General features: G+C 49.4%; 1 protein-coding gene across 2 annotated transcripts in view; it reads right to left on the bottom strand.

Annotated features, from left to right (window-relative positions):
* Positions 1-2,853: 2,853 nt before the first annotated feature.
* Positions 2,854-24,406, bottom strand: part of LOC137306458 (pre-mRNA-processing factor 39-like) — a 47,674-nt gene continuing 26,121 nt past the window's right edge. For both annotated transcript variants that reach the window (XM_067975679.1, XM_067975680.1), the window contains exons 3-14: positions 24,083-24,208; positions 23,178-23,296; positions 21,415-21,582; positions 17,961-18,132; positions 16,776-16,883; positions 14,478-14,642; positions 13,942-14,068; positions 10,115-10,383; positions 8,861-9,045; positions 6,903-6,977; positions 5,588-5,741; positions 2,854-4,521 (exon numbers count right to left, since the gene is read on the bottom strand). In XM_067975679.1, coding sequence (XP_067831780.1) covers positions 4,459-4,521; positions 5,588-5,741; positions 6,903-6,977; positions 8,861-9,045; positions 10,115-10,383; positions 13,942-14,068; positions 14,478-14,642; positions 16,776-16,883; positions 17,961-18,132; positions 21,415-21,582; positions 23,178-23,296; positions 24,083-24,208 — 1,731 coding nt within the window. In that variant the 3' untranslated portion in view covers positions 2,854-4,458. The remainder of the gene's footprint in view (positions 4,522-5,587; positions 5,742-6,902; positions 6,978-8,860; positions 9,046-10,114; positions 10,384-13,941; positions 14,069-14,477; positions 14,643-16,775; positions 16,884-17,960; positions 18,133-21,414; positions 21,583-23,177; positions 23,297-24,082; positions 24,209-24,406) is intronic.

Raw genomic sequence — 24,406 nt, forward strand, 5'->3', positions numbered from 1 at the left:
CTCAAGCTTGCTCGAGTTGTTTGTATAAATGTCGGTTCCTCCTTGCCCATCTCCCCTCACCTTGTATCATACGCCCAAGCTGTCTGCCGGGAAATTAGATTAAAATGATTACATTTCATTGATGCTTATAACGGATACAACAAAACTGTTCAACTGCCAATGGTGGGGCAGAGTGGGGAATGCAGAGGGTTGTAAGGCTGGAGGAGAGACGTTTAAGGAGGGATTGTCAGACCGGGACCAATGTAGGTCAGCGAGGTGATGGGTGAACGTGACTTGGGATACAGGCACTTCCCAAATCAGGGTTTAGATCCCTACAACAGCACAAGAAAATAAGTGTCAGTTTCCTGCGAGACAATTACACGTAAATCTGCTCACGTGGGAGGAGGGGGGGTAGTGGGGAAAAAGAATGAAACAGAATCACCAGCTGTTAACCTTTAGGTCAAAATCAATACAAAGACATTTGTGTTTTAATGAACAATTTTAATACTGACCTCAGGAAAGCAGCTGTCAATGAATTTCAGCAGCATTACTCGATGAAGGCAGCGACCTCCTTGATTGAAGCTCCCATTTCTCTCACTGGGTGGGGGAGACTCGGAAATGGAAAGGGATCGGCTGGGTGTGTTTCAGGAGATCCACTCCTTTCAGTGAAATCGGATCCAGTGCTGATCAACCTGATGTCAAGTTTCCCAGTAAATACAGGCGCACAGCATCAAGCAGAACTCCCCGGTCCAGTTTGAGAGTGTCGACCTTACCCCTGTGACTATTGCCAAGTAGCAGCTGCCCTTGGGCACCTCACCCAAGGGCTCATATTCCTTATGGAATGATACAGCGTCTGAGGCCATTCGGCCCATTGCGCCTACTCTCAAAGAGCTTTTCCAATTAGGCCCATTCCCCCCTGCTCTTTCCCCATGGCCCTGCAAATTTTACCTTTTTAAAGTATTTATCCAAGTCCCTTTTGAAAATTATTATTGAATCTGCTTTCACCGCCCTTTCAGGCAGCGCATTCCAGATCATCACAACTCACTGCGTTTTAAAAAAAAAAAAATTCTCATCTCCCCTCTGGCTTTTTTGCCAATTATCTGAAAGCTGTGTCCTCTGGTTACCGACCCTCCCTATCTACTCTTATCAAAACCTCTCATAATTTTGAACACCTTTATTAAATCTCCCCTTAACCTTCTTTGCTCTAAGGGGAACAATCCCAGCTTCTCCACATAACTCAAGTCCCCCATGCCTGGTACCATTCTGGTAAATCTCCTCTGCACCCTCTCCCGGGCCTATGCGTGAGCAGAGAGTGTAAGCAGCTTGTGTGGCCTCTGACCCTGTGCTCAGCCTCAATCCACATATACTCTGTCCAGTGGGAGTCAATCAAGACCAGAGACAGTGGTCGACTTCTCCCTTCCCTACCCTGGGGCCCACTGCCCAGCGGACTCCAAGCTTTGGGGAGAACTAAAGCGCATTAGATTCTGCCCCCGCTCCCCGCTATTAAAAATTGTACGCACCTTAAAAGTGCCTTTTGTTTATTGTTTAATATCAGGTAGAACCGTGGCTCTGCTGCACAACACTTTAAACAGGAGTTTCCACATTGTGAGCATTTTTTTTACACTTGGCAAACTGGTCCCACAGGAGGTTATTTGGGTGACGACAGGGGAGCTATACTAAACAAATAAAACTTTAAAAAAAAAACAGGAAACTCTTTAGTCTCCAGCAACCCCCCCCACCCCCAAATAGTATTTCTAGCAGGGGTGACTGTGCGGTGTTGAGAGACTGCCTGACCTGGTGACGGGCAGCCTCCGCCCACTGCCACTGGAGAAGACACCAATAACCTCCCCAGTGGTAGGTTTGAGGCACTGTAGTTATGAAGAAATATTTGACTATTTCCACTGCAGCGGCGAAGAGTTTTTAATGGATATTTTTTAAATGATGAGTAAACAGGGGAAATACTCCTCCTGGTGGGTCAATTTAAAATGGTCAATAAGGGAGGGAGGAGAGGTGGTTTAGGAGAAATGCATAGACTACTTTGCCACGGAGTAGTTGAGGCTGAGACCACTGCATCTTTTAAGGGAAAATTGGACAAATAATTGAAGCAGTGGAAGATACAGGGCTCTGTGGAGAGGGGGGCAGTGGGATTAGTTTTAAATTGTCCTAGCAAAGAGCTGGCACAGATAAGATGGGCCGAATGGCCTCCATCTGTGCTGTAAACGACGACTGTTCCATTTTAAAACGAACTGATAAGACCAGCAAAAACACGGGAATTTAAAGCACCATGTCTCCAGCAGCCAGAGATACCCACTGAGTATCAGCATCAGAGCCCGTTAGAAGATTAACAGGGGCGATTTTAAAATACATCGAGCTACTCAATCCCCAGGAAGAGATTTGCTGCTAGGTGGAGCTCCCGGCTAGAACGACCCATTTGGGCGTAGAAGTGGTTTTACAGTTTCAGTTTCCCATCACCTCCTGCAGGGGGCTGCCTCAGTGTCGAGCGTCAAGTCAGGAGGTACAAACCGGAAGTTGCTTTTCAAAAACTGGAACCATCCCTCCCACTTTTGTTTCTGTATCTCACTGTGTGGAGGCTTTCATAAGTTCAAAGTTTCAATGAGTTTTTGTAGGCAGCAAAACGGGAACCACCATTGCACCCCCTCTCCCTCCTGCCTGCCTGCCCCCCACGGTCCAGTTTGGAACTGGGCTCACTGGATACGAGGCCCGAGGTCACTCGCAGATTTAAGGTTCATTCAGTACCGACTACTTTGGGTTTTTACTGTGCGGACGGTGTTTAAACATCAGCTGCCTTTCTTCCAGAACGTTCTTTACCGAGCCTGCCAACAGAACATTACATGCTTCATATATACACAGAAATAGCTGTCTCTGAGCTACCTTTTATTTACACCATCCATTCAAAAAAAAATGGAACGTTACATTCATAAAAAACTACTCGCAAAAACGTGTGGGTTTTTTTTTTGCCCTAACAAGAATTTGTACATAAAAAAAAGTTTCACATCGAGGTGTTTGGTATCTGTCAGTCAGCGTTGCCTTGAGGCAGAACAGATTGAGGCTCTGTGCCACTCACAGACTTCTTCGGTGCTGCAGTAACAGAAAATGCTGACAAAAAAAAATACATAGCAACATAGCAGCAGAAAATCAGCAGGTTAGTGTTACGGGTCCGGGGGTGGGGGTGGGGGTGGGCCATGACCAGCCCGCCCTTTGCACTCCCCGACGGCGGAGGAACCCGTTCTGTTGCACTTCCAGCAGCTGTGCCGCTTCCTTTTAAACTCGGCGTTGGGACGAGGAACGTGCCCGATGGTGAGCTCTGCCCAGTGTCGGGTAACGTGCCCACTCCCGTCCTGGAACAGCAAACTGCTGCGAGGGGGAACGGGGAAATAAACCGAAAAGAATTGTGCTTCACGACTTTATATATATATATAAAAAAAAAATCTAGTGCAAATGCGCACGGCAAATCTGACTGATTAAAAAGGTCCCAAAAGCCCGCTCGGGTGGCCTTTAAGAGGGGAAAAAGTTTTGTTTCTGTTCCATTTGCTTTGGTGACAGATCTCACAGCCGATTTGAAAATGTTTTAGGCATGGCAGGCGATCAGCACAGTCATCCAACGAGGACTAGATTTAGAATCTCGGCCACCGTCCTGATACGGGCTGTGTATTTATGGGTTGTACTGAGCCTCCCTTCAATCTCCACCTCTCCCCCGTCCCCAAACCGGGGAAATCAGCCCTCCCCAACCCCCTGGTCAAAACTGATCTTTTACTTGACGGGACCCACAAATGGATGCTGCACAACGTACAAGTGACATCAAACAAGCCCAAAGATGATTTAAAAAAAACACATTGCGAATACACAGCAGCCTCGTCACTCCTGGTGGTGGGTCCCATCCGACAGACTAACCCATCTCTTCTCTCCCACACTTGATCCATACTTCCATTTTGGGTGGGGGTGGGGGGGGCAAATGCTCCAAATTTCCATCCCGAGCAGGGGGGTGGAAATATGCTCCATCTCAGGGGGAGCCTGCTCTGTATTTCCATCCCAGAGAGAACAATCCCACGCCAGAGATTACTTAGGACTGTGCTGTGCTGACAGAAGCTTCTTCCCAATGACTCTGACAGGATTAACTTCCCTCTCTCCTCTTCCCCAACCCCCATCAAAAAAATAAAAATCAGGAGGTCAGGTTGTTGACAAGAAACTGAACACAAAGAATCCCAGCTCTCCCAGAATTTCACATTTTTCAGGATATCATTACACCCGACACAACAGACACAAAACACCTCGCAGATCGACTCCATTCTGGCAGCGCCTTCCTGCTCATCGTGGGAGAGAGAGATATTCGGTGGGCGAGTGGTTTATAAAAGGTGGGGAGTGGAGATTTGGGTGGGGGGGGGTTGTGGGACAGAAACAGGTCCCTTGGTTTCAGTATGTACACAGTTCCCATTCCTTAGGCCCAGATCTCCAGCCGTCTCAGCTGTGTGGGTAATACTGACTGTAGTTCCACGGGTTCGGATATCCGTAGGATCCATAAGGCTGCAGATAGAGATAGAGAGAGGTGGAAAATCAGTAAGAGGCTGTGCCTGGCTCCACAGATGCTCAGCCACCCTGGGGGCACCGTGACACAGGATCCGGCAGTCCGCAGGTACCTGTCGCTGCCCTCCTTAAGTCACTTACAGTCCTACTTTTGTGTTGTCTGAATGTCTGCTATTATACTGGAGCCCAGACCATTTTCATATTGAGAAGAGTAATGGTCCCAAACCTTAGGGGTCACCCTCCAGTCAGAAAAACCATCATTAAGCACCACTCTCTATTCTGTCCTGTTTCCTATCCAGAGGGGGGATAATGAGGAGATTTTTTTTTTAAAAAGCGAGTTGTTACGATCTGGAACGTACTGCCTGAAAGGGGGATGGAAGCGGCTTTGCAGGGTTATGGGTAAAGAGTGAGGGAGTGGGACTAATTGGATAGCTCTTTCAAGGAGCCGGCATGGGCATGATGGGCCGAATGGCCTCCTTCGGTGCTGTATGATTCTATCCATGCTGCACAGTCTCGTCAATGCCGTGCGCCTTAATTTTAACAAGTCTCCTAGGTGACAACTTATCAAACGTCTTTTGAAAGTCCATATAGATCACAATTCAGTTCCGATGAAGGATGGCATGCCTGAAACCGTCAGTTTGTCTGTTCCCTCTACCGATGCTGACTGACCCGCATTGCCAGCATTTATCGGTTTCAGGGTTAAAGCAGTTTCTATTGCTCCGAGCACCAGGAATTATATTTCCTGGAGCTTTTCAGAGACACAACCAAGTATAACACGTTGGGGGGAGGGGAACACCAAGGCAATTCTACAATTTGGAGCGAGGGGTGGGGAACATATCCATGCTAAAAAATTTAAGAGGCAGTCACGTCCACCCCCCCCCCCCCCCCCCAACATCCTTACCCAGGGGTTTACGTTTATCATTGAGGACTGTCTGAAACTGTCTGCCGAGGAGGGTTTTGGCGCTTTGGTGATTTACATCCCGACCTGCGCTTGCCGCCAGAGGTGGAGCTTATGTCGACAGGGCACGCTTTAGTGGCTACGTTTGGGAGATGTATCGAGCCGCACCTGATACCACGCACTGTAGTTGTACGCTGCCTGACTGCTGGTTACGTCTCCGCTCATTAGGGCGGTGGAATTGCTGGTGGTCACAGCCGTGGTCGCTACGGTGACTGTAGAGGCATCGTCCGCCCGGGCTTTCTTCTCCTCTGGCTCCTCCGTGCTGTAATTCGAAGCATTACAATTTTAAAATCACCTCGGAGTTCTCTTGGGGGGGGGGGGGGGGGGGGGGGCCCCCGAAGCGCGGTCACTAAAGACTGTAGTGAAACGTCACGGGCAGGACGAGATTCCCGTCTTGTGCCCCGCCGCAGTATAATTATAGACGCTGCCGCTCTAAACGTGGGAGGGGACTGCTGTTTACAATGGTGGGGTGGGGGTGGTAGTGGTAGTGGCAGGAGCAACACAAGGGGATGAATCACCTCAAGGTCATCGGCTTATGGAAAGGGAGTGATATCATGGAGTGTAACTCCCACAAAAACAGCAAAATGAAACAGGGCTTAACAGCCAGGGGTGATATCCCCTCCTGCACTCACCAGACCCCCAATTTGCAATTTTCCACTTTAATGAGCACAGAAGTGGAAAACATCGGTGATTCCATCACTGCAAACTAACAGCCCCCTATTATCACACAAGAAGTGTGTCTATCTCTGAGACCTGAGCACAGAAATCGAGGCCAACACTCCCAGTGCCAGTACCGAGGGAGTGCTGCACTGTCGGAGGTTCCGTCTTTCGGATTAGATGTTAAACCGAGGCCCCCGTCTGCTCCTCTCAGGTGGACGTAAAAGATCCCGCGGCCTCTACTGGAAGAAGAGCAGGGGGAGTTCTCCCCGGTGTCCTAACCAATATTTATCCCTCAACCAACATCACAAACAGATTATCTGGTCATCACATTGCCGTTTGTGGGATCTTGCTGTGCGCACATTTGGCTGCCGTGTTTCCTACATTACAACAGTGACTACACTTTAAAAGTACTTCATTGGCTGTAAAGTGCTTTGGGATGTCCTGAGGTGATGAAAGGCGCTATATAAATGCAGGTCCTTCTTTTTCACTGGTACCATCACATTACACACTCCCAGTGACATCTCTACCCAGGTGTACCACGCAATTTGGAAACACGCCGCTCAGCCAGAACATCGTGGACGAAGTTGAACAGGTACAGCCGGCCACACCCCAAACTCAAACTGTGCACCGAGCTCAGATACCGCCCCATACTGCACCCCCCACCCTCCGAAGACCGCCATTCTCCCGCGCGCTGGGAACGGGCGCGTCAGCCAAACCAGAGGGGCGAGACACGCTGAGGAAAGTGCGACGCTCACTCACTCACCCGTTCTCGGCCGCTCGCTTCTTACTTGAATTCTGTTTGAGGAGTTTCTGATGCTCGTCGTAGGTGTGCAGCAAACTGTGGGGGGAAAAACCAAGGGGACACGTCAGGCACCGACACAGGATAACGAGCACAGATGCACAACCTCTTCACACCCTTGTCAGCAGTAAGTAGCTAGGAGGGAGGGCAGAGGTACTCAACACTTCAAAGAAACAGAAGCCCAAATTTGCTTTTTAAGTTCAGGTGAGCTTTTTTTTTGTGCTCGGATGCCTGAAAGTAACAAAGTTTAGATTCTCATGTCTCGCAGTTCATCTCGTTAAGCTTGATTCCTGTGGTGGGTGAGTCCAGAACAAGGGGGCATAACCTTAAAATTATAGCCAGGCCGTTCAGGGGTGATGTCAGGAAGTACTTCTTCACACAAAGGGGAGTGGAAATCTGGAACTCTCCCCCCCCCAAAAAGACTGTTGAGGCTAGAGCCATGATCTAACTGAATAGCGGACAGGCTCGAGGGGCTGAATGGCCTCCTCCTTGGGCTACAAAGGGCAAAATCACCGGGACACCCACTCCCGAATGCTCTCCAATGACCTCTCCATAACGGCTGCGTTCCTGCGTGTGTGGCCGTTACATTAAAGAATCCAGCTTGAACGTGATGCCCGTCACAGTTGAATGGCTCAATGCACTAGGCGTTCAGGTGCATACATGATTAGTGGCCCATTGGGCAGTGTAATATCAAAGGGGGCCTGGCATCAGTCAACGGTACCCGAGCAAATAGGGATGCCTTCAGAAAAGGGAGTAAATTTGTGGGGGGGGGCGAGTTTAAGCATCCCACCCACTCCTGGACACTGTAAGTGGGGTGTCACAGACACACACTCCACATTGGGGGGGGGGGGGGGGTGTCGCAGACACACACTCCACATGGAAGGGGGGGGGGGGGTTACAGACACACACTCCACATGGAATGGAATGGGGGGGGGGTCACAGACACACACTCCACATGGTGGGGGGGGGGTCACAGGCACACACTCCACATGGTGGGGGGGGGGGTCACAGGCACACACTCCACATGGTGGGGGGGGGGGTCACAGGCATACAATCCACATGGAAGGGGGGAGGGTGTCACAGACACACACTCCACATTGGGGGGGGGGGGGGGGGGTGTCGCAGACACACACTCCACATGGAAGGGGGGGGGGGTTACAGACACTCACTCCACATGGAATGGAATGGGGGGGGTCACAGACACACACTCCACATGGAAGGGGGGGGGGTGTCGCAGACACACACTCCACATGGAAGGGGGGGGGGGGGGGGTTACAGACACACACTCCACATGGAATGGAATGGGGGGGGTCACAGACACACACTCCACATGGAAGGGGGGGAATCACAGACACACACTCCACATGGTGGGGGGGGGGGGGGGTCACAGACACACACTCCACATGGAAGGGGGGGAATCACAGACACACACTCCACATGGTGGGGGGGGGGGGGGGTCACAGGCACACACTCCACATGGTGGGGGGGGGGGGGTCACAGGCACACACTCCACATGGTGGGGGGGGGGTGGGGTCACAGGCACACACTCCACATGGTGGGGGGGGGTCACAGGCACACACTCCACATGGTGGGGGGGGGTCACAGGCACACACTCCACATGGTGGGGGGGGGTCACAGGCACACACTCCACATGGTGGGGGGGGGGTCACAGGCACACACTCCACATGGTGGGGTCACAGGCACACACTCCACATGGGGGGGGGGGTCACAGGCACACACTCCACATGGGGGGGGGGGGTCACAGACACACACTCCATATGGGGGGGGGGGGGTCACAGGCACACACTCCACATGGGGGGGGGGTCACAGACACACACTCCATATGGGGGGGGGGGTCACAGACACACTCACTCCACACAGACAGTGACAGACACACTCCAGTTACAGACGGTGACACTCACTTCCGTACGCTGCAGCCGAAATCCTCCAGGAACTCCACTCGCCGCTGGGAGAAGAGGATTTTGGTCTCGAGGGGGAGGGAGCTGGAAAGCACCCGGTCGAAGCAGCCCAGGATGTTGCTCTCGTTTATTCGGATGTCACCGCTGAACTCCAGCTCCAATAGGTTGAGGTAGAGTTTGGTGTTCTCCTGTCAAGGCCAAAGGCTCCACGTTAGGGGATACTGCATCTCACACCACGAATCAACTGTCTCCTAAATAACTGGGGGGATGTCCCACCTCATTTTGTTAGTCGAGTTTCTTCCCGTTCCCTTACACTTGGAGCGATACGATTCCAGGGCACCTCACACAAGCAACGAGCCTAGACTGAGGGAGTCTATTCATTGAAGGTAGCAGCAGGCTGTTCTACCGGGAGAGCAATCGTAGCTCAACCTGACCATCCAACGTCAAGGCAGGGAACAACCAGGAATGCAGCCCCGGGCTCATTTTGCACTCCTTCTCCCAGAGGTGGCGCCCACTGCCAGCTTAGATAGAATCATAGAATCTTACAGCACAGGAAGAGGCCGTTCAGCCCATCTCGCCCGTGCCGGATCTCTGATCCCTTAACTTCCCTTGTACCCGTCAAAATTTTTATTTTTCAAATATTCATCCACTTCCCTTTTAAAAGTGGTTATTGGCTCTGTTTCTCCTCCCACTGCTTCTGGTCAGACATTCCCTCTGTATAACACAGTTTCTCTTAACAATCTCCCTTCATTCTTTTGATGATGATCTTAAACTGATGCCCTCGAGTTACCGACTCACCAATCAGTGGAAATAGCTTTTCTCGATTTACTTCATCAAAACGTCTCCTAAGTTTGAGCACCTCTGCCGGATCTCCTCTTAACCTTCTCTGTTCCAATTCCTCTAGTCTCTCCCTAGAACAGCTAACACAGAGCTGGCACTCAAACCTAGGAGCACGTGGTCTGTAGGACGTTAGTACTATACTGGGCGGGGTCTTTATAAAAAGACACTCGACCCTGAGTGAAGAAATTTTTCCTCATCTCGGTCCTAAACGGCCGACCACTTATCCTGAGACTATGACCCCTAGTTCTAGACTCTCCAGCCAGAGGGAACAGCCTCTCAGCACCTACCCTATCAAGCCCTCTAAGAATTTTATAGGTTTCAATGAGATCACCTCACATTCTTCTAAACTCCAGAGAATATAGGTTTAACGGCAGCTCCGAATGCGGTGTTTGACCCAGCGCTCCCAGACCCCCTCACCTGGTCCCTCTCAATAGCCTCCAGCAGCACCTTCCTGGCCTTCACCAGACTCTTCTGCACTTTCAGAAGCTGCCTCGCCAACTTGACGGAGAAGAAGGAGCCCAGAGCCGTGTCCCGGTGCTGCTCGATGGCCTCCCGCAGCAGCGCCTCCGCCTGGTCCAGGTCCCCACAGCGACGCTCCAGGTTCACACGCCGCAGGAGCACCATGGCCAGCCCGGGCACCACCACCTGGAAGGACTTCAAGATGCGCCGGGCTTCCTCCAGGTCACCTGGGCAAATAACACAAGAGAAACAAAGATCAAGCCAGGCAGCCACGGCTGGCAAACGGGTATTGAGTGGATGTGGTTACGACAATCTATCATGCAAAGCTCTGTGGTTTGTGTTTTATTGGTTGTTTTTTTTTGTTCTTCTTCAGAAACTTACCAACTACTTGTAAATAGTGTTTAGCAGGAATTCCATACCATCTAAACTGGGATTATCCTGTAAAGACTGAAGGAATATTGCAAGATCATGGATACTGCCGCTAGCAAGTACAGTTTTCCAAACAAGCCACGTCCACAACTAAAACTACTAAAATAATGGCAAATCACTCAGAATGGGGGCTCGTGCACAAACCGGTTGTAGCGGGCGGCAGTCAGCGTGCGTTTCAGGGGCAGCTCACCCCCACTTATCAGCTTCCGTACCAAATCAGGCTGGGGAGCACGAGATGGATTTTATGTACATACAGAATCTTAAAACTGCAGAGATTTCTTCTGCAGCCACCTGCACTGAACACTGATATCCACCCCCATTTTGTCAGCTCTTGTCCATCTTAAGCTCCAAATTCCCCCGTCCAACACATCGCTCCCCCCCACCCCACCCCAATAGAGACTCATCGCACCATTTCCTACTCTAACTCATTTTATCCCAGGACCTCAAAACTGGAGAACTCTTACAATCTGCAGGCTTTTAAAACCCAAGCTCGGTTTCATCTAGCCTTTTATTGCTGGACCTATTGCGACCACTTTCCTACTCTGTCCAGCCTCACAGGTGCCCTGTACTATTGTGGCTGTTGATCCTTCACCTAGGTTTCTCAATTACACCATCAACCCCCACCCACCCATGGCATTGCTCACAGTTGTGATGTTCAGTTGCTCATCTGGCCCGTCCCTTTTAAGGCCACTGCTCTAAATGGGTAAATCCAGCTAACTGTAGCTGCCATTAAACTGCTTTGGTCAATCAGAAGGCAAGTGCAACCACTTGAAAAATAGTCTGTAACAAAGTGTGACGCCTGGTGTGTGACAAGACATGCACTGGCCTCAAGAATTAAGATATATAGACGGATTGGTTGACTGGTCTCAGTTACAGGAGGTTGAGTGTTTTTTTTTAATGATTTATACATTCTGGTCCAGCAGCAATGGTCAGAGTTTGAGGTGGAATTGCTAAAGATGGATGTGTACTGTACTATATTTGTAAAACTATTATTCTAAAAGGGATACATTTCCTGTCAGCCCTCACTAATCTTTTAAAACTGCTGAAATCACTTCCCGTGCATCGCTAATGCCACAGGATCTGTAATTACAGCTGTCATCGACATTTGGGACTTGCTGCTGATTCATGGTTTGTTGACAGGCTGTTCAAAGTGGGAGGGCACCCCATCTCGATCTTACCTTCACCCAAAGAGGCCGCATTGAACCTACAATGACCAGAGCTGAAGCACAGGACTGTCCTTGGGTCAATGGCTCTACCAGATTATGGGCTGGTGGAAGAATACGACAGACATTTTGTGCAAAATGATGAGCATAAGTTCACGATAAGTTATTTTGACCAGCTGAGAATTAGGTTCCATGGCTTGGCTATTTGACCGTGGTGGGGGGGGACATCACAGCTGACCCTGATTCGGTCTTCATTTGACGTCCACACTTTCCAACAGTAGCTACTGGGGAGCAACCGGGAGCGGGAAACATGGCTGACCTACCCCTTCTGCCTAGCCCAGGAATGCCGAGACCAATCGTATCACCCCTTACTTACCCCCTGGGTTACAGCACGACGCTCTAATCTCCTATATGACTGACCAGCAAGCAGGATACCGGATGCAGATCAGCAAATGTGGAATAACACATTCGACTGTGGGCACTTTTGGTGTAAATAAGTTTTGCTCCAGTGTTGTTCATTATACCCGCCTGTACCAAGGAGAAGTAAAGCCAGGACTGCAACGATTCAGAGCACCTTGCTGCAGTTTTGAAAGTGATTCCCTCCGTGACCGGGTTTCTTCTGAACCTTCCGTTGCCATTGAAGCCAACTGAAATCACTTGTCTTGAATCAACTTCCTCCCAGTCTTTCCATGGAGGCTTCATACAACCCATGGAGAAGAGGGGAACTTTACTCCCATTGTAGGCTGGCATGTTAGCTTGATTCTGTACACCCCACCCCCTTACCCCCATTTTTGGTGATGTTTCTTTTACACAGGCTAAGCAAAAGAAGTAATTTAACCGACCCGGGCAAGCCAATAGGCCAGATATCCGGGGGAGATTTTTCCCTCTTCGATGCCGGGGTTAGAGCTTGGCGGAGCAGAAGCTCTTACTGCATATTCATGATTTTCCATTGAATAAAATGAACGGATGGAAAATCGGGATTAGCTCGTCCCTGCTTTGGTAAAGATCTTCACCACCAGGTAGGCGGGTTAGGGAAGAGGACGATCCATCCTTCTAGTCACCAGTAGATTTTTAAACAGCTTTAAAAAAAAATCACTCTCAGGATGTAGGCGTCACTGGCAAGGCCGGTATTTATAGCCCATCCCTAGATGCCCTGAGGTGGTGGTGGGTCTTCTTGAACCGCTGCGGTCCGTGTGGTTCTGGTTATTCTGAGGGGCTTGCTAGACCACTTCAGGGGGCAGTTAAAAGTCAACCACCTTGGTGTGGGACTGGAGTCACATATAAGCCCAGACTGGGCAAGGACGGCAGGTTTCTTTCCCTAAAGAGACATTAGTGAACCAGTTGGGTTCTTAACGACAATCCGACAGTTTCATGGTCACTTTTTACTGATACCAGTAGTTATGAACTCTTCCCCCACAGCCAAATATAAATTACCCATTACCCCAACTCTGACAACCCTGCTTCAAACTCAGTCCTGTATCATCATATCCCAATGGCACTCACATAGATGTGGGGCTAATGGTCTGTACCCAGCATTACACCGACATTCCAGTGTTATACTGAGGGAGTGCTGCATTGTCACTCATGCCGTCCTTTGGACACGATGTTAAACTGAGGCTCGCCTGCCTATCCCTGAGGCTCTGGTGCACATTAAAGATGACATTTGTGGGCCATGCTGGCAAAGCCGCATTTAATGCCCATCCCCAAGTCACCTTAGCGACTGTTTTTACAATTGAATGCCTGAAGGACAAATGGTGAACCAGTTGGGTTTTTATGACAATCTGCAGCTTCTGTGATGCTGGCCCACTAATTATAGAAACAAATTTCACAATTTGCTCTGTTGGGATTTGAACTCGCCACCTCTGGGTCACTATATCCAGTCCCACAACCACTACACCATCGTACCCCGTCGACTCATACTCCGCCAATCTACTTCAAAGTCATTCATTTTTGTGAAGATCTGGGGATGCTTCTGAGCGATACCATAAAGTGCTATATAAAGATATCCCTAACCGCTCGTGTCCCTGTGGGAGTTCTAACCCAGGCTGTACAGCATCGCAATTGACAGGATTTGAAGGTTTAGATGCTTCTAATAGCCAATTGTTTTTTTTTTCCCTCTTTTCTCCGCACTGACTGCCACCCGTACAGGGCTGCCGATTCGGCAGGGGGTGCGTGCAACCAGGACCTCCCTACCTTGCTGTTCCTCGAAGGCGGCCCACAGTAGGTGCAGGGTGGGCTTCTTGGGCAGGTGGACCATGCAGGCCCGCTGGAAGACGTTACGGACGCCCTCTACACTGTGGCTCTCCAGGTACTTGGCGTACTGCGGACAAAAGGAGGTCAGAAAGGCATAAAGATAAACAAAATCAACCTGCTCCGACGCCACTGCGCCGTGTTAAAAAATAAAAAGACAGCATGGTACAGCTTATTGAGAACTGGAGGGGGCACTCACAGTGATAACACGCTTACACATTTCTTCAGCAATCCCTTAACTTCTTTAGTTTGAAGCAACACGTGCAGATAAAACAGCAATGGAATTAAAAGATTATGTTAGAAGTCAGGTCATCAAAGTAAAACGTGAAATTCTTTTTTGTTGGAACGCTTGCAAAAGAAAAAAAAACACACAAACACAAAATTTTTTTTTTAAAAAGAGAAGCCGCTGATTGGGAAAGATCAGCAGGAAAAGCCGGGATCTGTATCCCGGGGCCAGCTTCCGAGAAGGGGGGGTTCACCTTGATCCAGAAGTCCTCGTACAGAGCACAGGCGATCACGCAGCGCTCGAACAATACCAGAACCCGCTCGTTGGTGCCGCTACTGATCTCGAAATCCAGGTAGTCCTTCCAATTTTTCAGCTGCACTCTCTCGAGGGGCTTGACATGGAAGTATGGCCGCTTGATCTGAGGAGAGGGCGACAGAGGCAGGAATGATTGGAGATGATAAACTGAGTGCAAATTAGGATAAAGAAAACGAGATCTCTGCGCTCCTCCAATTCTGGCCTCTCGCGTACCCCCGATTTTCATCGCTCCACCGTTGGCGGCCGTGCCTTCAGCTGTCTAGGCCCTAAGCTCTGACATGCCCTCCCTAAATCTCTCCGTCTCTCTATCTCTCTCTCCCCCTTTAAGACACTCCTTAAAATTTTGGTCACCTGTCCTAATATTTCTATGTGGCTCGATGTCAAATTTTGTCTGACTACGTTCCTGTGAAGCGTCTTGGGACGTTTTACTACGTTAAAGGCTCGCTATAAATGTAAGTTGTTGTAAAAGCTGAAAGGATCGTCCAATATTCACACAACTTTCTGCGCAGAAACATTGTGAAAGTGGCTATATTTGCACTTCGCACTCAAATCGTACCTGTTGATTAGTTACTTCACTTCTTTCTGGTATGTTTTAGAAATGTTAGCTTGGCTCAGTCAGTAGTACTCTTGACTCAGTCATGGGTTCAAGCCCTACTTCAGGAATGTGAGTACATAATGCAGGCTGACACTCCCAGTGCCAGCGCTGAGGGAGTCCGGCACTGTCGGGGTTGCAGTCTTTCAGATGAGGCATTAAGCCGAGGCCCCGTCTCCCTGTTCAGGTGGATGTCAAAAGACCCCTCAGCGCTATTGGAAAAAGAGCAGGGAGTTCTCCCAGTGTCCGGGCCAACAATCCTCCCTCAATCACCACCTGAAACTGATTAACTGGTCATTTATCTCAATGCCATTTGTGGGATCGTGCTGTGTGCAAATTGGCTGCTGGGTTTGCCTTTAAAATAACAGTGACTGCGCTTAAAAGGAATTCATTGGCTGTGAAGACTTTGAAACAGCTTGAGGATGTGGACATTTGGAATATCCAAGTTCTTCTTTCAGTGTTTTATTAAGTACAGTAATAAAGTTATGTCTTCCATTGCACGTTTCAGTTACCCAGACAGAGATGAGAAGATAAGGTCTGTCGCTCTAGTCCCTAGCTCTCCTAGCAAAGCTCATCCCTCTAGTCCCTAAATTCTCCCATCGAAGCCCATCCCTCTAGTCCCTTAATTCTCCCAGCAAAGCCCATCCCTCCAGTCCCCTAACTCTTCCAGCAAAGCCCATCCTTCTAGTCCCCTCTCCCATCGAAGCCCATCTCTCTAGTCCCTTAATTCTCCCATCGAAGCCCATCTCTCTAGTCCCTTAATTCTCCCATCGAAGCCCATCCTTCTAGTCCCCTAACTCTTCCAGCAAAGCCCATCCTTCTAGTCCCCTCTCCCATCGAAGCCCATCTCTCTAGTCCCTTAATTCTCCCATCGAAGCCCATCCCTCTAGTCCCCTAACTCTTCCAGCAAAGCCCATCCCTCTAGTCCCCTAACTCTCCCATTTCTCTAATCCTCAACTCTCCCATCGAAGTACGTCCCTCTAGGCCCCAAATTCTCCCATTGAAACCCGTCCCTCCAGTACCCTAACTGTCCCATCGAAGCCCATCTCTCTAGTCCCCTAACTGTCCCATCGAAGGCCATCTCTCTAACTAGATATAGCAAGGTCCCACAAACAGCAAATGGCTGATTGCCCAGTTTTTGTCATTGGCTGGGAGAGGAAAGTCGGCCAGGACACCTGAAGAACTCTCCAGCTTTTCTTGAAATAGTGCCGTGGAATCACTAACATCCGCTTGAACAGGCAGACAGGGTCCACGGTGTAACGTGTCTGAAAGACGGCACCTCCGACAGTGCAGCATTCCCTCAGTACTGCAGTGGGAATATCAGCCCGGATTATAGGCTCAAGTCCTTGGAGTGGTGCTTGAACCCATGACCTTTTAACTCAGGATCGAGTGCTACCAACTGAGTCAAACTGCTTGAAGGAGAAACACTGGGAGTTGTTTAAGGTACAGTTGGATGCCATGTTGGAGGGGCAGTGGTGTTTCTATTTATTTATTTTTTTAAAAATGCACAAGCAGAATGGGCAAGCCACCCTTCCTCATTAGTACCCGCCTTGTGAACACAGCACCATCACGCCACTTCTACCAGTGGCTGGTAAGCAGGTTATACACCGCACTTCAGACAGTGGAGTACAGCTTCACCCTTACCGCCTCCTCGAAATTCCACCTCTTGCTGACTTCCTCCTCGTTCAGTAGGTACATCTCCTGCCGAGTGGCCGCCAGATGTGCACGGATCTTCTCCAGCTCAGTGTCAGCCTGGGACAGGGTGGTGGGAAAGAAAAGGTCAGCGAAGGCAAGGACCGCACCCCCCCAATCCCCAACTCGGCGGGTATATAATCGCACAAAGCTGGCAAAGAACCCCTGCATCACGTATCTTTGTAACACTGCAGTCACTCGGATTCCCAGTGGACATGAGGCCACAGCACAGAACTCCCTACCGCATACACCCCCAGCTTTATCTAACCCGTGCTGTACCTGCCCCGGGAGTGTTTGATGGGACAGTGTAGAGGGAGCTTTACTCTGTATCTAACCTGTGCTGTACCTGCCGTGGGACTGTTTGATGGGACAATGTAGAGGGAGCTTTACTCTGTATCTAACCTGTGCTGTACCTGCCGTGGGACTGTTTGATGGGACAATGTAGAGGGAGCTTTCCTCTGTATTTAATCCATGCTGTACCTGGCTGGGAGAGTGCTTAATACTGGTGCTGTATGCCTGAAATGGAAAGTGTTCTGTTCCCCAACAGCAATACCCCATAAGGAGTAAGTTCATAAGGAACTGTATGCAGCACTCAGTAAGGGAAATTAAAGACCACAGCACAACCCCAGGGTCACATCTGAATATTTTTCAGGACTTTCTGCAATCTTCCAACACAGGCTACATTAGCTGTGATTACTGTAACCCAGAGACCGAGATAACCCTGGGCCATGGTGACCATTGTACACAGGCACTATCTCCCCCTCCTGAAGAGGACGAGTTGTGCTGTGCTACAGTCCCCGAGTGCCAACTGCAGCCCAAGTGACTATTTGACCATGGGGGACATCACAGTCAACAGTGATCCTGCCCTCACCACACCTAAACTTTCCAGCAGGGGGAAAAGCGCCAGTGATCAGGAGTGGGTTCAAAGGACGAATATATCAGCCTTCGGACCTCAATGGCTGAGATCAGCCTCTGTACGAATGAGCAGTTAAAAGCCAGGTCCCTTTTAGGCTGACTGGCTCCTTTACACATTGTCTTCATCAACTAAGTCACCTTGGGGGGGGGGGGGTTGCAGGAAGGAAGGGGAGCCAGCCATAAATCTTAAATAGCTCTGGTTAGAAAAGACTAACGGATCACCTTCTCCTGGTCTGTGGTCCCCACGCCCGGGGGAGGGTCATCTCCGGGAGGGCCGTCATCGGAGTCTGCTTCAGTTGCCGTTAGGCTGGTCACGACCTCTGACCTCAGCTTGAGAAACTCGTCAGTGGACAGGATGTCCTTTGGTGAGTAGCTCTGCACGTGTTCCTTAAACCTGCGCGATGGTGAAAAAACTGCCGTTAGAGCTCGGCTCCTGTTTAGCAGAAATTGTGGCCACGCGGGGACAGGGCTGCAGTATTGAGGAGCACCGTCCTCCTTCCCGTATCCTAACTCGCATCAAGTCCCGTTCACCCATCACCCTGCGCTCACTCACCTATGTCGGCTCCCAGTCCTGCAACACCTCCATTTTAAAATTCTCATCCTTGTGTTCAAATCTCTCCATGGCCTCGCCCCCTCTCCCCATCTCTGTAACCTCCTCCAGCCATATAACCCTCCGAGATCTTTGCACTCCTCCAATTCTGGCCTCTTGCGCAACGCCGATTTTAATCGCTCCACCATTGGCGGCCATGCCTTCAGCCCCCTAGGCCCTAAGCTCGGGAATTCCCTCCCTAAACCTCTCCGCCTCTCTCTCCTCCTTAAGACGCTCCTTAAAACCTACCTCTTTGACCAAGCTTTTGGTCACCTGTCCTAATATCTCCTTATGTGGCTCAGTGTTAAACTTTGTCTGGTAACGCTCCTGTGAAGTGCCCTGGGACGTTTTACTACGTTAAAGGCGCTTTATAAATGCAAGTGATTGTTCACTTCTGAAAACACCGACTCTCATTGGGATAGAGTCCCACGGGGGGGCAAGTGGCCATTCTTCTTGAGCCTTGCTAGCGAGTCTCAGCAGAGGGCACCAAAGCCAAGCTGGGCCCTGTGCGCACCAGACTTCCAAGCAAGGGCTGTGGACAGTGATCAAGAGCAGGTACCCCAGGCTGATTTTACTGCTCCCCAGCCCAGCAGCACTGAGGCCATCGGATTGTCGTTAACAACCCAACTGGTTCACTAATGTCCTTCAGGGAAGGAAACCTGCCGTCCTCACCCGGTCTGGGCCTGTATGTGACTCCAGTCCCACATTAATGCGGTTAGACTCTTAAATGCCCTCTGAAGTGGCTCACTCAGTTGTATCAAACCGCTTCAAGAGCAGTTCAAGAAGGTTCAGCACCACCGCTTTCTCAGGGCAATTATGGATGGCAATAAATGCCAGACTTACCAGTGACGCCCACATCCCGAGAAGGAATTTTAAAAACGTAACAACCTTTCCACCCTAGCTGATATTGGCTAACTCAAGACAGACTGAGAATTGAACCTTAGACTTTCTGGTCTGTATGGTTTAAGCTGCTTTTATAGCGTTCTTTTAATTTGGAGCCTGGGAGTGGGCCCGTAGCATTTATGAGTCGACACACTACAGAAAACAACTCAACAACATAAATAGCGAAGAGCTTCAAGCGAGAGCTGGGCCTGTTTCTGGCTGGGGCAGAGGTCGCCTCGTACTGCATAGAATTCAGTGCCGGAGTGAAATCCTGGACTAGTTTCGATCACCTATGGGGATCGGAGAGGAATTTCCCAGATTTCCACCCCAAGTTGGCCTTGGTATTTATCTGGTTTTCACCTTTCCCAGATCATCATTTGGTTTTTGGGTAGGCTGGGGAGTGTATATATTGTGATACCCAAGGCATTGCAATTATATGGGACAGGTTGGATGGACCAGATGGTCTTTCCCTGTCCGACATTGCTCCTATGAGCCGGCTCCTAAATTTCCAAAATAAAACTAGGGGCCATAATTGTAAGATAGTCACTAATAAATCCAATAAGGAATTCAGGAGAAACTTCTTTACCCAGAGAGTGGTGAGAATGTGGAACTTGCTACCACATGGAGTAGTTGAGGCAAATAGCATAGATGCATTTAAGGAGAAGCTAGATAAGTACGAAGAGAGAAAGGAATAGAAGGATATGTGGATAGGGTTACATGAAGAGGGGTGACCATAAGAGATAGGAGCAGGAGTAGGCCATTCGGTCCCGAGAGCCTGCTCCGCCATTTAATGAGATCATGGCTGATCTGATTTTTACCTCAACTCCACTTTCCAGCCCTTTCCCCATATCCTTTGACTCCCCTGCTGATCAAAAATTTCTCTAACTCAGCCTTGAATGTATTCAATGACTCAGCCTCCACAGCTTTTTGGGGTAAAGAATTCCAAAGATTCAGGACCCTCTGGGAGAAGAAATTCCTCCTCATTTCCGTCTTAAACGGGCGACCCTTATTCTGAGACTATGCCCCCTAGTTTTAAATTCCCCCGTGAGGGGTAACATCCTCTCAGCATCTACCCTATCGAGTCCCCTCAGAATCTTGTATGTTTCAATAAGATCTCCTCTCATTCTTCTAAACTCCAATGAGTATAGAACCAACCTGTTCAATCTTTCCTCATAAGACAACCCTTCCATACCCGGAATCAATCTAGTGAACCTTCTCTGAACTGCCTCCATTGCAAGTATGTCCTCCCTTAAATAAGGGCACCAGAACTGTACGGAGTACTCCAGGTGTGGTCTCACCAGCACCCTGTACAGTTGTAGTAAGACTTCCCTGCTTTTACACTCCATCCCCCTAGAAATAAAGGCCAATATTCCGTTTGCCTTCCGGATTACCTGCTGCAACTTTATGTTGACTTTTTGTGTTTCATGTACGAGGACACCTAGTTCCCTTTGTACCGCAGCATTTTGTAGTATTTCTCCATTCAAATAATATTTTGCTTTTTTATTTTTCCTCCCAAAGTGGATGACTTCACATTTTCCCGCATTATATTCCACCTGCCAAATTTTTGCCCATTCGCTTAACCTGTCAATATTCCTTTGCAGACACTTTGTGTCCTCATCGCAACTTGCTTTTCCACCTATCTTTGTATCATCAGCAAATTTGGCCACAAGACACTCTGTTCCTTCATTCAAGTCACTGATATATATTGTAAATAGTTGAGGCCCCAGCATTGAGCCTTGCAGCACCTCACTAGTTACAGATTGCCATTTTGAAAAAGACCCTTTTATCCCGACTCTTTGTTTTCTGTTAGCTAGCCAATCCTCTATCCATGCCAGTATATTACCCCCAACACCATGAGCTCTTATCTTGTGCAGTAATCTTTTATGTGGCACCTTATTGAATGCCTTTTGGCAATCCAAATATACTGCATCCATTGGTTCCCCTGTATCCACCCTACCCAGGGTGAGAGGAGGTTTGTGGGGAGCATAAACGCCAGCATCAACCTGTTGGGCCGAATGGCCTATTTCTGCGCTGAAAATTCTACGTAAAAAAAGATGAAATCAGGTTTAGCTCCGCGCTGGGTAGCGCCGCTACCCACTTTAGCTCCGCGCTGGGTAGCGCTGCTACCCACCTGGCCTCCAGGAAGAGCTGCAATCACAGTTTTATAACATTGCACATTAAGTGTACAAAAACCCCCTCACTCACTTCTCAAAGTGGTGGCTGTACAGTTGTGTGGGAATCGATAGCACCCGGTCATAAATGGCAGTGACGGCCTTCAGCTGACCCTGCTCCTTCTCCCAGCTCACGTACAGGTCCCAGAGTCGGTCAGATCGGAAGTCGGTGCCGGCTGCAGCCAGCGCCATTTCAAACACACTGCAAAAACAAGAACTGCTCATCAGGTGAAACACACCAGCAGAGATCAACAGTCAAGAGCTGTACAGGTCAGAGAGTTCATTAAAGGCAAATCTCATTTACACAAGGCAGGTTATTTGGAGACAAATCTTGCTCAGGAACACTGTATAAACCGAGAATGACCCCCTCCGCCCCCCACCCCATCCTAACTGGTGTGTCAGCCATGGCTCAGTGGTAGCGCTCATGCCTCGAGTCAGAAGGTTGTGGGTTCAAGTCCCACTCCAGAGATTTGAGCACATAATCTAGGCTGCCACTCCCAGTGCAGTACTGAGGGAGTGCTGCACTGTCGGAGGTGCCGTCTTTCGCACGCGGCGTTAAACCAAGGCCCTCTCAGGCGGGCATAAAAGATCCTATGGCACTATTCGAAGAAGAGCAGGGGAGTTCTCCCCGCTGTCCTGGCCAATATTTATCCCTCAACCAACATCACTGAAACAGATTATCTGGTCGTTTATCTCAGTGCTGTTGTGGGAGCCTTCTGTGCACAATTTGGCTGGCTGCCACATTTCCTACATTACAATAGTGATGACACTTCAAGACAAGTACTTCATGCTGTAAAACGCTTTGGGACGTCCTCGGGTTGTGAAAGGCTTTATAGAAATGCAAGTCTTTCTTTCTGTAATTGTACAACATCTTAACACTGCCCTCACAAACATTTCAAATCATTTCACGTACAATGAATTATTTTTTGAAGTGTGGTGACGCGGCAACTATTTTGCACACTGCAAGATCCACAAACAGCAAATGAGATGAACGACCGTTAATCTGTCTATGGTGGTGTTGGTCGAGGGAGGAATGGTTGCCGAGACACCGGGAGAACTGCCCTGCTCTCCTCCCACAGCGCAGCATTCCCTCAGTACTGCTCTCGGGTATCAGCTGAGTTTATGGGCTCAGGTCCTGGAACGGGGCTCAAACCCACACCCTTCTGATGCAGAGAGGTGAGAGTGCTACCCACCAACCCTAGGAGATATTACTGCCCTTGAAAGGAGACAGAGCCAAGCATGAACGAAGGTTAAGAAAATTGGGCTGGAACTTTTCTTGGGGGAAAAAGGAGACTTTGTGATCCGGTGAAGGAAAATTATGAAGGGAAGCGACAAACAAACTGTTAAACCACGGTGATGCAAATTATAACGTGGGGAATAAGAAGGGGAGTCAGGGTAATAGAGCTATGAAATAAAATACCTGGGAAAGGCAGTGAAGCAGACAGTATAAATGGGTTAAAGGGGCATTTCTGGAGAGGAGGCATCGAGGGATATGGTGAGAAAGCGAGTAGGTTGGGATCGGTCAGAGACTGGTTACTCGGCCCGGTGGCTGCTCCCTATTGCTGAGAATGTTCTACCCCTGGTCTCCTCCACCCACCGCCCCTGCAATAATCCACCTTATAACAACTTCTTCTCTGTTCAGACCCTTCTTCAAAACCTTGCCCCAAAGAGGAGATTAAATAGCATCAACTAGTCTGGACCTTGCTTAGAAAATGAGCTGGAACTCTGGTTCATGCACCGAATATTAACCGCCCTCACCCCTCCGATCCATTCCAACGGCGGATAATTCAGGCTTACCTCCGGAGTTTAACTGGAGTTTCAGGGCTGGTGGGTTCAAGGATCTCCTGCAGATAAGTGATGTAATGAACCCACAGATCCACACTAAGTGGGATGGACTGCAGCCCTCGCTGATAAACCTGCACCAGAGAAACAGCAAACTGCAGGTGTTAGAACACGTCAGTAGGAACTGGATAAAGTGTGATGCTTCTGAGATTTGGGGCTAAGGCACATTATTTTGACAGTGTAGAGGGAGGTTTACTCTGTATCTAACCCGTGCTGTACCTGCCTTGGGACTGTTTGATGGGGCAGTGTAGAGGGAGCTTTACTCTGTATCTAACCCTGGGAGAGTTTGATGGGACAGTTGGTACTGAAATGTGAAGGGCTCCATTTCCCTGCACTGACAGCCCTTACCTTGGGGAGTCAGTGATGACATCAATTTAAAATTCTCACTAAGGCAATGAAGAGAGGGGTAAGGAAAAGATAATTTACGCAGTGAATTGTTGGAGCTTGGAATGCTTTGCCACATGGAGTAGTTGAGGCAGAGCAGATGCAGGGTTCTGGGGAGAAAGCAGGAGAGTGGGATTAGTTTTGGACTGTTCGCGCAAAGAGCCAGCACACACACAATGAGCCGAATGGTCTCTTTCTGCGCTGTAAACTTCTATGGTTCTGTACCTCTACGTTGACTAGCAGAATAAACACAAGCGTACTATACAAAGTGGATTGGCTTAAGTGCAGTTTTTCCTACAGCAAGTTGGCACCAATATTCAAAATAAGCCCAGTGGCCATGTGACATGACTCCGCTATGCAAATTCCAGTGAACTTATCAGCCAGATCTCCTCCTTGTAAAGTACCAGCAGCATTAGTCATCAGCTTAAACAATTGCAGGAAACAGAACCTCGAAGCTCCTAGAATCAGCCCCTCACCTCCTCGGCCTCTTTAGTGAATCCCAAACGCTTTTCTATATCAGCGTATTTCTTCCAGTAGCCGTAACAGTAGGGGTAGCGGGTGAAGAACGCGTCGAATGCCTTCCGAACTGCCCAGATGTGATTCTGAAAGGAGACGTGGAATTAACATCAGATCGGCCCTGGTCAGCCCCAAGAATGTACCCAGAAAAACACTCCCCTAAGCCAGACCAGAGGTACTCACTATAAGGGCTGAGGGTTACACATTCCCTCTCGCCAGTCTTGCTGCTTCAAGTGCCCTGGGCTTCCATTCACAGCGTGCCTGGTTGACCAGGCTGGGATTCA

Source organism: Heptranchias perlo, chromosome 43, assembly GCF_035084215.1.
Source record: "Heptranchias perlo isolate sHepPer1 chromosome 43, sHepPer1.hap1, whole genome shotgun sequence".
NCBI classification, from domain to species: domain Eukaryota; kingdom Metazoa; phylum Chordata; class Chondrichthyes; order Hexanchiformes; family Hexanchidae; genus Heptranchias; species Heptranchias perlo.